The 17,773-nt window shown below is 56.1% G+C and overlaps 1 protein-coding gene across 1 annotated transcript; it reads left to right on the top strand.

The window, feature by feature from the left end:
- Window positions 1-1,685: 1,685 nt before the first annotated feature.
- Window positions 1,686-15,949, top strand: SLC35F6 (solute carrier family 35 member F6). The gene is made up of 6 exons (XM_047069368.1): window positions 1,686-1,859; window positions 10,413-10,485; window positions 11,243-11,414; window positions 11,673-11,885; window positions 12,695-12,805; window positions 14,367-15,949. Exons 1-6 carry the CDS (start codon window positions 1,783-1,785, stop codon window positions 14,834-14,836), a joined length of 1,116 nt encoding a protein of 371 aa, XP_046925324.1. The 5' UTR covers window positions 1,686-1,782; the 3' UTR covers window positions 14,837-15,949.
- Window positions 15,950-17,773: the final 1,824 nt, after the last annotated feature.

Raw genomic sequence — 17,773 nt, 5'->3', positions numbered from 1 at the left:
ACTGTCTCCAATAGGGATGGGGCGATCCAGCTGGTGTGGTCTGCCTGTCTGCCTTCATGCACCTCTACAGGCCTCAGCGTCTCGGTGAATATATTTTGATAACTGCATGGATTCCTTTTAATATCACATGATGCGGCACCTGGCTGGCTCAGTCAGAAGAACATGCGACTCTTGACTTGGGGTCGTGAGTTCAAAACCCACGTTGGGTGTAGAGATTACTTAGATAAACAAACTCGCAAAATAAAGTAAAATGGGGCTGCCTGGGTGCCTCAGTCAGTTGAGCGCCTGACTCCAGCTCAGGTCATCATCTCCATGAACTCACGGTTCATGAGCTCAAGCCCCACATCGGGCTCACTACTGTTAGCCCAGACCTCGCTTTGGATCTTCTGTCCCCGCCTCTCTCTCTGTCCCTCCCCTGCTCGTGCTCTCTCACTCAAAAATTAATAAACATTTTTAAAAAACGAAAATAATCATGCAAACAAATAAATAAATAAAATATATAAGTCACATGAAACTAGTTGCATTACTGAGGACAAGAAGCTGGGAAGAACCCTCCTCTGTATCTGCACGTCTCCCGCTGACAGAAGAGAGCAGGCTCCAGTGACGGAAGCAGAAAAGTTCCTGGCAGGTCTGTGGGACCCAGACACACTCCACGCCCACTCGAGCCTCCGTGCCATCCCACTGGCATTCCCTCCTCCAGGAAAGCCCTTTTCCCAGTAACCTCCTACATTTTGTCCAGGACCCCACTCGTGCACCTTCTCTTTCAGATCTTCCTGCAATAAAGAGGTCTGGTGCAGTCCCTTCAGAGTTTTTCTGATTCAACCCTGGCCATTTTCACAAGTTCAATGCAGTGTTAGGGCAAGAAGGAGGAGCTGGCAAACAGTAACAAGATCTGCAGTAATGGGGAAAATGTGTCCCCTGGGTCTTAAGCAGTTTCCCCAAGGCTTTGCACTCCAGCATGTGATGTGACAGGCATGAGGTGCAGACTAGAGGCCCGGAGAAGAGAACAGAGGACATGGGGGGTGGGGGGCGCTGAGAACTAGGACTAGGATCTTAAAAGCCGGAAATCCTCAGCAACCAAACCTAGGTCTTTCTGCCGCGGATGCCTCAGAGCAGCATCCTGGGAATGCACGTTGGGAGCCCTGGTGGAGGGGCTGTGTCAGAGGTAGGGATCTGAAGGAGACTGAAGAACCCCCGTGCAAACCCCCCACTCCATCACTCACTAGCATGATCGTAATGACGCAAATCACTTGACTTGCTTTGATTTGGTTTCCTCAGCTATAACATGGTCTCCCGGGGACCAAAAGTGGACTACGCCACTTTTCTGGAAGATGTGAACAACACATCTTAGGGACACGTTCCAGGCCTCCCGGGCGCTTCCCTGTTCAGACGAGACTCCCAAGAGGCCGTTTCCACTTTGTGGTTCGTCTCTGACAGCGCTCAGCTCAATCTCTTTAAACGGTTTACAAAACGCTCCGACATCAACAATGCATTCTCACCGCTTTTACAAATGGGGAGACCTGGGTCCGTAACTTGCCACGGTCACGCCGTGGGGACCGGCGCGCCCCGGGCGGCTCCGCACCGCCTCCGCACGGCTGCCCGGCGCGCTCCTTGGCGGGGCGGGGCCACGGCGCGGGGCGGGACCTGGACGGGTCACGTGACGCCCGGCCCGGAAGCGCTCGCTCCCGAGACCCCCTGGTGACGGGGTCGGGAGCTGCTACCTGGAGCGGGCGCGGAGGTCCCGGGGGTCCCTGCAGTTTCTCGCTCCCTGTATTCGCCGCCATGGCCTGGACCAAATACCAGCTGTTCCTGGCCGGGCTCATGCTCGTCACCGGCTCCATCAACACGCTCTCGGCCAAGTGAGTCCGGGCCTGGCTGGAAGGGGAGGGGGCTCAGCCGGACCTGCCGCGGCCAGCGAGGGCGCCAGCGACCCCGCGCACCTTCCTCGCTCTCCCCTTCCTTGGCTCTCCTTTCCCGGCTTCACCGGCTCGCCTAGTTTCTCCGGTCGGTTCAAGCGATTTGGGGGCCCCTAAGGGGCGCGAGGCCCGGGGAAATATGGACAGAGGCCGGGTCGCCAGCTGGAGGACCCAAGCCCCGGCTCATTTGATCGCTGAGTGTTTGATCCCGGCGAGTCACCTTCCGTCTCCGTGCCTCAGTTTCCTCGTCTTTAAACGGGAGGGTTGGAGCCCAACGCTGGGGTCGGAGGCAGGCTCTCCAAGAGCTGTAGGCAGAGGTGGGGTGAAGGGGCACTCCCACACTTGTGCACACGGGCTGCGGTAGAACCCATGCAGCCCGAGTAACCCGTGAGCGTGGAGGCGACAGAGAAGGGGTGCCCCGTGGGCTTCTCACGGAGGAGAGGTTACAGCTGGGCCTTGAAATTTCGGTGGGATATCTACATGTGGCTGGACGTCGAGGCAGGCAAGAGCAAGGTCACATCGAAGAGTGTTATAACCAGCCCCAAATGCCCAGGCCGCATCTTAATCCCACAATCAAAGAAGGGCTTTTGAGCAGAAAGTGACAGGTTACAAATGGTACGATGAACCTGATGGTCAAGATGAAGAGTAGTTTGGTGCAGGGAATACCACTCCAAGCCTGCTACATAACAGATGAGGGAGGTAGGAAAGGAAGGGACAGGTGGGAGAGACCAGGTACAGAATGAAGCCATAAACCCTGACCCACGGAATGGAGAGACAATGACCAGTCCAGGGTTTCTGCCTGCGAGAATACAAGTGTCATTAACCCAGACAGGGAAGGCAGGTGGGCAGTTCAGCTCTGATGCATGAGGGTGAGGTGCTTGTGGGACAGAGGTAATAGTCCCGAGGAGGTTAGGGCTTGAGGACCCAGGGCTGTCATGAGACTGAGGGGTTGAGCACGGCCTCCTCTCTGTAGTGCACAGGAGACCCTGGAGGCAGCCCCTTGTCTGGGCAGTGCTTTGTCTCTTGCTCTGCCCCCGCCTCAAGACAGGGCTCTCCTGCCCCCTCTGTTTACCATCTCAGAGCCCCCAGTACCCAGATCCTGGCCTCTCTCTGAACCGATTCCAAGGTGCACGTGGAGAACAGTGGACAGTGGCCCTCTCCCAGCCAGACCTCACTTCCAGCTGGGCCCTGTCAGTCTCCACAGCAAGGGGGAGGCATGCCAGTCACCCTCTGGGCTGTGTTCCAGGCCCCCTGAGGGCTGGGGGAGGGGGGCAGTCATCTCCTATCCATTTTTGAGGTGTTTGTTCCTAGCACACTCCATCAGTGATATGAGACATGTTCCAGAGGAGAGTTTGGAAGAGAGGCATCCTGTTCAGTTGATCAGACATGCATAAGGTACCTACAGGGTGTAAGGCACTGTCTGGACTCAGGGAAGGAGGCTGAAGCAACCAAAAGAAAGCTTGAGATGGTTAGAATCAGAGGTGAAGGGGTTAGAATATACAGCCTGGCAACCACTGTGTCCTCCCTTCTCCAAAGGAAGTAAAGCTCTGTGTGAACCCCACTGTCTCTGGTTGGGTTATGGCCGGCTGTGTCTGTGCCTTGAGCTGGTCTCCTGGGCCCTGTGGCCTCCTGAAGGTCCCTGCTTTTGCTGAGCCCTTAACTGTAAAGGTGACTCAACATGAGAGCTCCCATTCTCAGGATCTGAACACAGCGGCCAAGTTGTCTGTCTGCCCATCTGTCGTACTAGCTAAGGCCTTAGCCAAGTGCTTCCAGAGTGGCCGTGGGTCTGCCAGGGCTTCTGTCCCCAAGGAGAGTTGAGACTGCCAGTTACTACTGGGGTAAACTGTGCTAACTCAGCTCCTTCCTGGTCAGGTAGGAGGCCAGGGGAATCCTTGGCCCCAGGAGGCCTTGCCCTTGGAGGCTGCCTCAGAGACAGGAAAGAGACTCCCATGTGAGGACCCAGCCTTTGATCCTGTCACCTGATGTGGGGTCTCTCAGGAGCCTCCCTACCTCAGATGGACCACCAGAATTGGGCCCCAAACATTGTTCTAAGGCCAGACTGTGAGAAGGACACCCTCAGAGAGAAAATGTGAGAGAGCAGCTATGTACATCCTGATGGGAATTAGCAATTTGAACTCACACTCTGACCTGCAGTTTCTGACAGGGACAGACTGGCTAGAATGTGACCACAGCCAGTGCTAACTAAGCAACTGCTGTCCAGAGAGCATCCCGTGCCCGGTCCTCCTGCGGCCACCTTTCACGTGTTAGTTTAATGAATTCTTGTAACCAGCCTGTGAAGGAGATACGCTCGTTGTCCCCGGATGAGGATCCTGAGGTATGGAAAGGTGGAATTGCTTGCCTAAGTTCAAGTCAGCTGTCAAATGGCAGAGTTGATAATTGAACCAAAGTGATCTGGCTCAAGAATCCGGGCTCTTCATCGTCAATATGGGATGAGGCTAGAGACTTCTCTATTCATTTTTCAGGGCATTTCAAGTTGTTAGAAACCTAGAAATCACCCATTCTCATCCCCACGATCTGTGGTCAGGGTCCCATGAGAAGTTTCTTTTTGTGGCCCAGCTGACTGGTGTCAGAGTGGGCACCAGAACCTGGGTCTCCGCATTTTTTTTTAACATTTTTTTTTATTTATTTTTGAGACAGAGAGAGAGAGAGCATGAACAGGGGAGGGTCAGAGAAAGAGGGAGACACAGAATCTGAAACAGGCTTAAGGCTTTGAGCTGTCAGCACAGAGCCCGACGCGGGGCTTGAACCCACGGACCGCGAGATCATGACCTGAGCCGAAGTCGGCTGCTTAACCGACTGAGCCACCCAGGCGCCCCATCCTGGGTCTCCGCATTTTAGCCCAGTCCTTCCACAGCTACAGAACCCCAAAGCCGCTCTTCCTTGGGGATCTCCTCTCGTATCTCCGCAGGCAAGAGCAGCCAAGCGTGACCCTTGGGAGTTGTGATCCCGCAAGTGGCAGCTCCCCTCCCTGCCACCAGAGTGCCCGACCTCCGGGACTGGGCAGCAGGCCTGCGTCCCAGCCCAGGGGATCCTGCTGTTACCCTGCTTATTCCCCGCCCCCCCCCCCCCCCCGGAGCCAGGGGCTGCTCTCGGTTCCCACGTTGCATCTCCAGTAGCCTCTTTCAGTTCCTTGGCCTGTTAAAAGGAGCACGTTTCTGTCCCCAGCGTCCAGGGGAGACTAAACATAGTAGAGACGGAAGTGGCTGAGCACATGCCACCTGCTGTCCTGGGACCACAGGGCAGCTCTCCCCTGGAGGGGGCCACTGCCCGCTCGGCAGGTTTGGGGAGGCTGCAGGAGACAGGCCTGCCCTGGCTGGGGCCGGAGCAGGGGGCACATACCCACAGGAGGGAAAGCCGCCCATCAGGTTGGCCCCGTGGCCCTGTCCCCGGGCCTTGGCAGAGGGCCCCTCCCGGTGAAGTAGCTGCTTCTCCTTTCTTGGCTGCCCTCGCCCCCCCCCCCCCCCCCCGTCACCGGGACCTTCTGCTGATGTGTCTCCAGACCAAACGTTTCCCCCGCTCAGCACTGCTTAGGGCTGTCTGCCTGAACCAGAGCCTGCCTGTGGGGTCCTGTCCCTTTCAGAGACCCCTTTTCCTGAATCCCGCTGGGGGACTGCATGGAAAGAGCCAGTGTCAAGTAGACACTAAGTAAGGCTCAGATCGCCACCTAAACCGCTGCAGACTGGGAAGCTCACCCGGCCCGGGAGGGGCCGGTGGGGGGCGGAGGGGGGGGGTGACTTCCCCTCCAAAGTCAGGCCCTTGGTGCAGGAACCCTGCCAGGAAGGTGGCAGGAGGCCTGGAACCACCGGGCCTCTATTAGGGAAGGACTTGTATATGGCCTTTCTGTGCCAGCTCTAACTGTTGCCTTGGTGGCTGTCCCTACCCTTAAATCCCACGAGCTGGCATTGGATAATTGCTTCAGAGGGTTCCTTTGCCAGCCTCAGGAGGGCCGTATGTAGAGTGGAAAGAGTTGCAAGGCTTGGAAGCTATGGGATTAGGTGAGTCATGGGGCCTCCCCAAGCCTCAGGTTCATCTGTAAAATGGGCGTCATTTCCCCACCTTCCACCCAGAAACAAGGGATCCACTGAGGAAGATTTTGCAATACTTAGATGAGAGGGCTCGTGACTGTTTATTACCAACCGCTGTGACACCCAGAGAGTGGAGAAGCTCTGTGGTCCTTCCAAAGATCCCAGGCAGGAGAAAGAAGCTGACTCACCAGGCTTGACAAGCCGGGGGCGCCAGAGGAAGTGGCAGAGATTGTGAGGGGGGTGGGACGCACAACCGGTCGGTCCGAGGGAGCTCCATCAGCCACATCCTCAGTCTGTCCGCACCCCCTGCCCTCACGTGGTTGTGCACGCTTCTCAGAGTGCTGAGCTTTGAGTTTGGCCATGCCAGAGTGATTCACCCCCAGCACGGGGAGCCCACACCGCCCCCTCCACCGGCCTGCCGAGACCCCATCTAAAAGAAGCCAGTCTCCGCCAACAGAAGGCATCTACTCATGTAGCGTGAGCCAGACCCTTGCGGGGTCCCACAGGCCTCCTGCCCATGAGACCATGGCTTTCCCTTAGGGTACAGTATCTAGAGAGAAGAGAGGGCCCATCTGCAGAGCTGACCTCTCTCCACTTCAGCGAGGGGAGTGGGAAGAATCTGGAATAAGAAGGTGATGGGAGAAATTCAGGTGCTGAGGAAGGAGCACAGAACTGGAGGAGGAGGCCCCTGGGTGCTGGCCTTTCCTCTGCACCCGAGGAGCCCCGTGTCCCTCAAGCCAGCCCTCTCTGGTCCCCGGGTTCTTTGTCAAATAAGGTGCTTCCTGAGATGATGGTTGCGTTTCTTCTCCTGTATCGGCACTTGTTGGCCCTGTGGCCCCTCCAGCCGCCCCTGCTTCAGCCAGCAGGGTGGGTCACAGAGAATGCTCCAGCTTTAGGGCTGGAGCAGAGCAGGCAATGTTGACCCAACACGAGGGGTGAGACTCCTGCTCAGTAGAGGGGAAAGAGGGAGAAGGGGCAGAAAAGGACTTTCATTGACTACCCGCCATGGGCCACCTCTTACATATCTCCTATTATTTATTGCTTCTGACAGTTCATCAGTATTGGCATCATCATCCCTATTTTATAAATGAGAAACCTATTCACTTGTCCTACCTATGAGGCTCAAAAGTCGTGAGCTTTCCACATATCCTGCCGCCTCTTCGGAAAGCATGTGAGCAGTTGGGTTTGGCGCTAGACCCGGCCTTTTGTTAACTGTGTGAGTCTGAGCCCGGCTCCCTCCACCCCTCCACCCCTCCACCCCAAGCCTGCAAGTCCCCGCCTGGAAAATGAAGTACGTGAAGTGCTCAGCACAGGCCTGGCACGAAGTCGGTGCTCAGTGACTTGTTCCTTCCTAAAAACATGTAGTGAAGCGTTTTGCAAACAACAACCCCACCCTAGGGGCCATTGCTGTCATCCCCCCATGAACTGGAGCTGGTTTTGGTCTCTTGTTCTGTGCTGTCTGGGGTCCACCTGTGCCGACACAGTGAGCTGAAGCCTGTCTCAGGACCAGGACAGGAAGCCTGACTCCAGCCCTAAGTGCCTGCAGGTCCGAACTCTTCCCTGCCTGCAGAGAGGCTGGGCAGGGCCGCCGGTCCTGACACCCAATCCCTTGGGCTGCAAGCCTGCTCTGAGCCTTCAGATACAAGAGGACTCCATTTCCCAAGCTGGGAACACTGCCAGCCCCAACTTGTTGAGGCAGACCCACCCCTTGGGGAAAGCAAAGAAGGTCTTCGGGGCAGGAGGGGGAGCTCAGCATCTGCCTTACAGCCGGCTCTGCACTCGCTGCCCACCCCTGGGGACAAGCCCAGCCGGCCCCACCAGCAGGTGGCACCTCACCCAAGTGGGCAATTAGGACCCAGAGGACGTTGCCTCTGGACTGTAGTACCTGCCTGTTTGCTAGGTGGAGTCTGGCAGTCCCATTTATCCGACCACAAAATGTTGGAGCTTCTGTATAGTAATGTGCCAGGAGCTGGGGGTCCAGAGGTGGAGAAGTTGCTGGATGCTGAGCTTCCACTCTCTTAAGTGATAGTGACTCTGGAACACACGGTGAGACATGTGAGTTGTCGTTGCTATAAGCTGCATAGGCAGTCACCCCGGGGGAGTCCCGGGAGATGGCTCTACCCCTAGATCGAGGCGGGGGTGGGGGGGGGGGGGCACTTCACGAGCCTACCATGTATGCTGGGTGTAGTACCATGATGGGGAAGGGGTTTGCACGCATGCCCTCGCCCTGAGCTTCTGGCTCACCTTCACGGACTTGGCAGGACCTCCCTCATTCCTCCTGGCAGAGCCCTGGCTCCAGCTCCAGGAATTTCCATCTCTGACTTGACCTGGGGCAGTTGGCTATACACCTTGGTAAAGCCTAACCTCTTTACTCCTCCTCGCATCTCCTCTGTTACACTTGGGTGCCTCACCCCCAGGGCCTCCCAGAGTGAGAGTAGTCCTTCCTGCCCGGGGATCCAAGAGCCCGAACTTGCCGCGAATCGGACAGAAGTGAGACCTCAGAGAGCCGGTGGTTTCTGTAGTGGGGGCTTTCTTTGCCACATTGGTACTGGGACTGCTCACAGCCTGGTCCCCTGACCCAGATTTCTCCCTACATTTCCAACCAGTCCTGTCAGAACTCCCACCCTTCAGCTCTCCTCTGACCCTCACCATTCCCAAGAACCACAGGCCCTCCTACCTGCCCCTGTTGGCATCTCTGGAGTGCCGGGGTCTCCCGCTCATTCACTGCGAGATAAGTTTGCCACGGCCCTGTTTTGTTCACTGGCCCTGGGGTGTGGTCAGATCAGTGAATGGATGTGGTCTCGCCCTCATGGCTGCCCAGGAGCTCTACCTGCCCTTCATGCTGCCAGCATCCGGGCCTTATGCCCTTGCCCCGGGCTGTGGGAAAGAGCTCCCTGGTCCCCTCCTCAAACTCAGGGCAGAGAGAAGCCAGGGCTGGCCAGGATCTTTGTCAAACCCAGGCCCTAACTAGTGGCCCATACTTGTAGCACTGTGGAGGGCACAGGAAACAAAAGCCTCCCCTTACCTTTTGGGACCTTGGCCTTGTTGCAGAAATGAGCCAGCAGAGCAGGGCTAGGTACTACCGTGTGGTTGCTCTTGACAGACATTGCGAGGAAGGACATTTAAGAAAAAGAAAGTCCTGGGTCTTGCGGTTTACAGACAGCCTCCACCTATGCGTGGGGTGCTACACAAGGAGCAGGTCCATGGCCCGCAGGACATTGCCCTGGGTCTGCGTTGGCTTGAGTCAGCTTGTGATATGACAGACGCGGTTGAAGCCATGTCGACGAACGGCAGGATATGCAACATGAGGGGGGTGGGGGTGCCCTCCTGCCAGGCTCAGTCCAAGCCAGATCACCCAGCTCCGGGCCCGGGCCCACCTGCATGCTTCCAGAAGTCAGCAGCCAGGGGACTAAAAGGTTAGGAGGAGCTGTGGCTCTTTAGGCAGGAGATGAGAAGATTCAAAAGAAGGTGGAAAAGTCTCCCAAATAGCTAAAGGACTTTCAAATGGAAGAGGTTAGACTAGACCTCAGGGACACGACAAAGCCCAGCAAAAACGAAGTTCAGGGGCAGGAGCTGTAGTGCACGGACGGCAGACGGTGCAGAATGATTGGCGGTAGCTGCCAGGGCACAGGGCCGTGAGGGGTCCTGGGCTCGTGTCTGGGGTTGCTGGGGAAGCACGCCACACTCGGTTATGCCATCTGCCAGGGTGCCGGCTGGGCGTCCCCTCTGCTAGAGCCACGCACTTGCCACCTGCTTTACAGTCAGTGCTAGAAAGACCCTCCAGACCCTTCAGGTGATATGAAGGTGACCGGCTGCTCTCTGCCAGACAGTCATTTCCCAGGGCCCAGATGCCCTCGTAGACCACAGGCGCCTGGTACTTTTCGTGCCATGGGCCCCTTTGACAGTCTGGTAAAGCCTGGAATGTTGTTTTAAAATATGCAGATAAAGGATAGGATTACAGAAAAAGCCACTTATGTTGAAGTAAAGTTATCAGAACATTGAAAAATCCTATTTGTGATAGAGTGATATGTGTGTATATGCTTCTTAACACAAAATGATAAGCAGTAGGTCTAATTGCCGTAATTTTGTAGTAGCGATGGATGTAATTGGCACTTCACAGTATCCGCAAGGACTCCGATGGGCTGGTGAGAGTAACTGTGACTTGTGCGCGTGACAAAGTCACAGGTACTGCGGGGCTACGTTCCCAGTTTGAGGAAATGCTGTGTTTTGGCTAAAAGTTTCTAGGCCCCCGCTTCCTGTCCATGGTCCCAGATGAAGGCTTCGTGCTGTGGAATCCGGCCCCTTCGAGCGGGAGTCTCACGCTGGGCCAAGTCCCCTAAGTCTGGCCTCTTGGCTCTGAGAGGAGCCAGCTTGTCCGTAGGCCCCAGAGCCAGGCTTGCAGAGCCCGCACGCGCCCAAGGATTTGACCTTCTCTCTCTCTCCGCTGCAGGTGGGCAGACAACTTCGTGGCCCCGGGCTGCGGAGGGAGCAAGGAACACAGCTTCCAGCATCCCTTCCTTCAGGTATCTAGCCCCGTCCCTGCCTCCCCACCTCTGACCACCCAGGCCTCAGGTCATGTGTGCCCACCAGGCCCTGCTGCTTCCTGACCCAGGGTGGTGCCTTCCCCTGCTCCCGGGAGAACCATCTCCTTCCCTCCCTCCCTCCCCAGAACAGACGCCAGGGTGTGAGTGCCCGTGGAAGAAGGCAGAGGGCACAGCCCTCTCTGGAAGGCCTGCGTAAGTCCTGGTGAGCAGTCCTGCCCCGGACGCTGTAAGGCCAGCCCTCCCATGTCCAAGTCAGGACACATTTGGAAAACGTCAACCCCAGGAGCAAAGCCCGCTCTGCACCCACGGGCAGCCCGGACTCCTCTGGGATAGAGCAGACACCATAAATGGAAAGCACCTTATCGCTAGGCTGGGAAGCGGGAGGCTAGTATTTCAGCCCCAGCTCTGCCAGCAGACTTGCTCTGTGACCTTAAGTAAGTTCTTAACCCTCTCTGAGCCTCTGTTTCTCAATCTGGAGCTTGACCAGAGGTTGGCCTACCCTGATGGTTTTCAGACCAGCTGTACACAGCCTTAAGGTTCCCATCAGGATGTTTCTAGAGCTGAGGGCTTAGACCTAGGAGGTGGTGTCTAGCCTTTCACACACAGTAGCTCTGCTTTGGTCTGTTGGACACATCAAGTTATAGATGAGCTTTTGTTTGAAGAAAGGCTGTGTTAAAATTTTGTCAAAGGTGATTCTCCTTCCAGCTCTAAACTTCTAGGGTTCTGTCCCCTGCAGGCAGTGGGCATGTTCCTGGGAGAGTTCTCCTGCCTGGCTGCCTTCTACTTGCTCCGGTGCAGAGCTGCGAGGCACCCAGAGGGCAGCATGGATCCCCAGCAGCCCTTCAATCCCCTTCTTTTCCTGCCCCCAGCCCTCTGCGACATGACGGGTACCAGCATCATGTATGTGGGTGAGTAGCTGGGCCAGGCTGAGAAGAGCCCGGGGGGCCACTGGTGAAACAGCCACCCCCACCCCAGTTCATCTCACTCCTGCCCCACTCCCAGACTTACACACACACACACACACACACACGCACGCACGCACACACACACACAAGATTTACTGAGTACATGCTATGTGCAAGGTGTGTCTTCAGCCCTGAGGACACCTCAGTGAAAAGATAGCCTCAGCCCTTGGGAGCTAACATTGTGTGTCTCTCCTCTTCTAGCCTTGAACATGACCAGTGCATCCAGCTTCCAGATGCTGCGGGGAGCAGTGATTATATTCACAGGCCTGTTCTCGGTGGCCTTCCTGGGGCGGAGGCTGGCGCTGAGCCAGTGGCTGGGCATCCTTGCCACCATCGCGGGGCTGGTGGTCGTCGGCCTGGCTGACCTTCTGAGCAAGCATGATGATCAGCATAAGCTCAGCGAAGTGATCACAGGTACGACAAGGGCCAGGGACCCAGGGGCTGCCCATCCTGTCCTGTCCTCCCTGGGAGCCAAGCACAGAGTCCGTCAACAGACTTTTGCAAGCTCTTCTGTATGCCAGGCCCTTGGTGAGGGCACATGGGGGACCTACAGGCCGACTTGGGCACGCACCTGCTCTCGAGGTGGCGGATAGAGTGCACAGAGGCACAAGCAGCATGAGAGAGGGGTGGCTAAGGAGGGGAGGTCAGGAGGGAGAGGGTCTGTGCCATGATAAACACACAACCTACTGGGTCTGCGAGAGGAAGGGAACGGATGTCTCTTGAGCATTTACTAAGTACCCAGCCCGGCGTGAGTGCTGAAGGTCATCATCATAGTAATCCCCACGTTCCGGAAAGGAGGCCTTGCAGCCTCTTCTATGATGATGGGACCCCTCTGGTCCTCCGAGGACGGACTAAACCAGAAATGTCTATCACAAAGGCTTGTGCTTCTCAAAAGACCTGCTTATCACCCCGTTGTGCCACTCGCAGTCCCAGGCAGGCCTCTGGGCCTTCTGGAGCCTCGGCCCAGAGTGGTGACAGTGCCTGCCCTGCGGGGCTACCCCACCCCTCAGGGACTAGGAAACCAGGCATAGGACTGTCATGATTGCGTCATAAACTATATGGTGCCCTGCAAAAGGCAGGGGCTGTGGGGGTGGTTGTGTCCCTGTGGGAGCCGTCTAACCCTGCACTGGGCCTGCCACCCTGCCTCTGGCTCCACAGCCATCCTCCATCCCTGCCCCCCGCCCCATGCAGCCCAGTCTCACCCTGGCTCACTTCCCCCACAGGGGACCTGTTGATCATCATGGCCCAGATCATCGTCTCCATCCAGATGGTGCTAGAGGAGAAGTTCGTCTACAGGCACAATGTGCACCCACTGCGGGCAGTTGGCACTGAGGGTATGTGAGCACGGGGGCTGGGAGCAGGGCGCTGCTGCCGGGACACCCCGGAGGGCAGCACGTGGAGGGGACACACAAGCAGGAGCACGGGGCAAGGTGCCAGGGTCCACGGGGAGGGGGTGATCCCCCCATTCCTCCCTCCCTTCACCACGTGTGTGTTGACAGATACTCTGACGCCTGCCATGCACAGAGCCAGGAGCTAGGGGGGCCGAGGTGGAGGATGAAGGGGATACATGCCCCACTGTAGAGGAGTTGGCCAGCAAGAAAGGACCAGACAGCGCATTTGGGCTCAGGCCACTTGTGCTCAAACGATGTGTCACTTGCCAAGCACATCTGAGTGTCTTTAGGACAGGGAAGGTGGCACGTGAGCTGCAACAGGAGTGGGAAGGAGGGAACTCCAGACAAAGTGAAGGCGTGGGGAGCTGGCCATGAATGTGGAAACCAGTGAGGAGTAGTTGGGTGAGGTATGGGTTTGATGTTGGGACAGTGATCAGGAAGTGAATGGGTCAGGGTCTCATCCCGGAGAACCTTGAACGTCTGGGAAGTTGATTAGACTTTCCGTGATGGGCAGGGAGGAACCACCAAAGGTTTTTATTTTTTCATGTTTTATTTATTTATTAGACATAGTGTGCATATGCACATGCCAGTGGGGGAGGGGCAGAGAGAGAGGGAGAGAGAGAATCCCAAGGAGGCTCCGTGCTTCCAGCACAGAGCCCGATGCGGGGCTCCATCTCACGAACCATGAGATGTTCTGAGCCGAGATCAAGAGTCGGACACTTCACTGACTAAGCCATCTAGGCCACCTGGAAGCACGACGGGTGTTTGAGCAGGAAAGTAACTCCCAAAGCGGATAAGCTTTAAAGGTATGAAACCAGCAGGGCAGATTAGAGCAGTCCTGGCCAAGCGTGGCCTGCGGGCCAGTCAGGGAGCTGTGTGCGCCTGGCCCACAGGGCGCCGAGGGCTTCTGGCACAGCGTTAATCAGCTGGATCATCGACTAGTTAGTCAACCGCATCATCAAGGAGTTTGTTTGGATCCACTCATTTTTTTTCTCCCTTGCAAGACTTTCTGAATGGAGCAGCGCATGGATTTACGTTCAGATCCAGCTCCTGGTCACAGACCAATGGCACTGAATTAGAGAACGGTGTTTTTCCACACTTGGGAGAGCAGTGCAGTGGCGGCAGCGGCCATTCTTTTTTAAATGAATAACAGAATTTAAAAGAGCCAGAGAACATTGCGAGGGTGCCTGTTGGTTTGTGAAAGTGCGCACACAAGCGTATCCGTGCCTGTGCACACATATACTGGTAACGATATAGCGCGTGTCTTACTCTGGGTCCAGACAGAAAACACGGTTAAAGCGGAAGAGGGCAGCTAGAGCCCCCTCAGCAGGCCGCTGTGAATTCCAGATGAGCAGGCAGCCCCAGGCCCTGCAGGGAGGCGCAGGTGTGAGGGAGGAGCTGGGAGGGGTGGCGGGAGGGACACCAGGGGAGCCCCTGCTGGGCGGGCTAAGCTGGGGATCTCGGGGTGGGCAGAGAGTGCCGCATACTTCTTCCACTCCCACAGGCCTCTTCGGCTTCGTGATCCTCTCCCTGCTGCTGGTGCCCATGTACTACATCCCCGCCGGCTCCTTCAGCGGAAACCCGCGAGGGACGCTGGAGGACACGCTGGACGCCTTCTGCCAGGTGGGCCGACAACCACTCATCGCCCTGGCACTGCTGGGCAACATCAGCAGCATTGCCTTCTTCAACTTCGCGGGCATCAGCGTCACCAAAGAACTGAGCGCCACCACCCGCATGGTGCTGGACAGCCTGCGCACCATCGTCATCTGGGCCCTGAGCCTGGCGCTGGGCTGGGAGGCCTTCCACCCGCTGCAGATCCTGGGCTTCCTCATCCTCTTGATGGGCACCGCCCTCTACAACGGGCTGCACCGGCCGCTGCTGGCCCGCCTGTCCAGGGGCCGGCCCCCCGCAGAGGAGGGCGAGCACGAGAGACTGCTCGGCGGCTCTCGGACTCCCATCAACGATGCCAGCTGAGCCTCTTGTGGGTTCTCTGCCTGGATGCGCCTTGTCCACCCTGAGGCTGAGGCCACACGGGCTGGGGAACCTCCAGCGCCCCTTCCCTAAGGCCTCACCCTGCCCCTCCCCACAGACCCCCGGGGCAGCTGCTGCCACAGAAGACCACCAGACACCCAAGTCCTCCTCTGTCACCACCCCCTGCATCCCGCACAGGCCTGGGTGCAGTGACCCACTCCTGGCAGGCTCCCCCCAGCACCACCACCCCCCCTGCAGCCCTAGCACTAAATCATGAAGTGGGATCGCAGGAGCTAACAACCCTAAGATTTCCTCCTGAACCATAAGCTAAACGTGGTTCTCCAAAGAAGAGAGGTCAGTGAGCAAATTCAAACCAGAACTAAGCACCATATTTTCTAAAACGTGTAGGGTATTCCCTAACCCTGTCTGGAGACCTAAGTTTTAGCTGGGCTGTCCCATAAACTCAGCGAAAGTTCCCTCAGCCCGTCACCTAGTTGCTCTGGGCCTCGGCGTCCTCCTGTAGAAAGCAGCGGGTGTAGACGCTGTGGCTTCGGTGCTTTCCAGACTCAGCTGGGCCCATTCTGTGGGAAAGGAGTAATAGCCGCCCCTTCTTGGGAATTGTCCCTCTGCCCATGGCGCCTCCTCCCCATGCCAGTCCTGCTGTCCTTGCTCACACACTCAAGGCCTCCCTGCCTGGCAGAGATCATGAGGGGAGTTCCAGGCAGCCCTTAATAGCAGCTTTTATGATCTCTTCACCTTCCCTTTTAAAGATGAGAAAACTGAGGCCCAGAGATGTGAGTTGTTTGGCAAAGGGCTCTCTGGCTGTGGACTCTAGCCGTGCAGCCACGTGATCTGATCTGGCAGCAGGCTGGGATCCGGAGCACATGGACCTCAGCCCCACCCCCAGCAACCTGACTCCACCGATTACCCTCCAGGGCGATGAATTTACCGGGACTCCACCATTTAAAGTAACTCTGGTAACCTAGGCATGTGTTAAAGGCTTAACTTTTGCGTAACAGCCTGACAGGTGGATGCAGATGAGGAAACCGCTGGCCCAGAGAGGGTTAAGTGACTTCCTCACAGAGCCAGCTTTCCAAAGCTAGGTTTGCCTGATTCCAAACCTACAGCCCCACCCACCTTACTGGTTTCTCTGGGCAATTTTCCCATGGCTGGGTTAGAAGCTTCATGTGCTGTTGTCCTCCCTGTAACCCCACCACAAAGGGAGGGGACTGGCAGTGGGGACCCCAGGGAGCTGAGCAGCCCTTCACTGCTGAGTTCCTCACTCCGTGGCAGTTTCTGGAGCCTCAGACCATTTTTTCTGGGCAGCTCCATCATAAAAGAAAACACCAAATGCCTTCCTTAAAATAGATTCTGGGGGAAGAGATATTTGACAAGCAAAGCCTTCAGGCAGTGTGGGAATCAGCAGGTTATTACGGTTTCTTGGGTGAGGAGGGACTCTCCCTATCAGCAGCTCCAAGTCCCAGGGGCCCCCGAGCTTCTGCGGGGAACAGTGTGTAATCAGAGAGTGAGTGTGCTGGGACTCCAGCTGCCCTGTCCAAAAAAACTGGGGCCTTAGAATGTTTTAGGCTTTATTTTTAAAAACAAAAGGGAAATGAGCAGTGTAAGCTCTTTTTTTATCTTTTTTTTTTTTTTTTTTTTTTAATGAGAGGGAAGGAGCTCAAGGGTTAAACATCAGGCCTGCCACTGACCGGGGCGAATCACTTTACCTCTGGAGCTTGGGTCTTCACATCTCCCAAATAGGAAAACCAGCCTCCATCTTGCAGCATGAGCATGAAAATTACATAAGATAATAAATTGAAGGTGCCTGAAAGTGTCAACACACAGTGGAGTGTCCTGTAAGGCTGCGCTGCCCACCAGGGTGGTCCGCCAGGGGCACGGAAGTCCCAGCAGAGGCCCAGCACAGAGCATCGGTCTTGCTCAGAGGGGAAGAAAGGTTTTATTAAAATTCACCATCATGGAGGCCAGTGTAAAATCTCCATCTATTTTAAGACAACAAGATGCCTCAAGAACATTTTACGGTGACAGTAGGTTCACTCTCTCCTGTTGTCAAGGATGCTTTGGAGGGGGAGTTCCCGAGGCCTTGTTGGTCATGTGGGTGGGAGGGTAAGGACCACCACTCTCACTGAAGCTGGAGGGTTGTGGGGAATATTTTCAGTGGAGTAAGGTGGTCCTGAATGGTGGAAGTTTGGTGTGAAGGTTCTGAACCCCCAAATCAGAATTGACTGATAACAGACTTCTGTAAACATCGGTTCAAACTGACGTTCAATTTAAGCGTCTGCATTGTGGTGGACTGCTCAGTCCATCCCCCTCGCAGGGTGGTCCTGGGAGAGCCGGGGGGGGGGGGGGGGCAGGGGCTTCCTGCAGGACTGCCATCCAGGACCTGCAGTAGCTCTCAGGCTCCTCTCCTCCAGGAAGCTGCCCACAAGGCAGAGATTTAGGACCAAGCCAAGTGGTTCTGTTTTGTCTTCACTTTGTCCAAAGGTCTCTGCCACCTTAACAAGCAAACAGCATTCAAAGAGGTCAGAAGCTCTGACCCCTGCTGAGGACAGGAGGAGGAGTGGAGCGAAGGGCCACCTCGTATAGAGGAAAGAAGCAGAATCCAAAGTCAGAGAGCTGTGTCTCAGCCCCACCTCTATGTTGGCTGGGTGACCTTGGACACCCTCTCAAGACCTTAGCTACCTATAAAAAGGAGAGGTTCTCAGCATTGCCAAATATGTACACCTGCCTGACCTGCTTTACAGATTGACCTCGTTTCATAGTTGCCTTGGTTCAGAACCCTTCAGGCCTTATGTTAACTACATCCTTTCAAAACGTAAAAGTCAGCAAGGAGTTTCCCCTAGCTATAAAAGTTCATAAATCACCCTTCTTCATTAGGAACACTTGTCCAAGAGTCTTTAGTAAAGGATTACTATCCCAGAA

The sequence above is a fragment of the Lynx rufus genome, unplaced genomic scaffold (assembly GCF_022079265.1).
Source record: "Lynx rufus isolate CCGP_SWC_20201006 ecotype Redwood Valley unplaced genomic scaffold, mLynRuf1.p SCAF_8, whole genome shotgun sequence".
NCBI lineage: Eukaryota > Metazoa > Chordata > Mammalia > Carnivora > Felidae > Lynx > Lynx rufus.
This window is presented reverse-complemented; position numbering and strand designations above follow the sequence as displayed.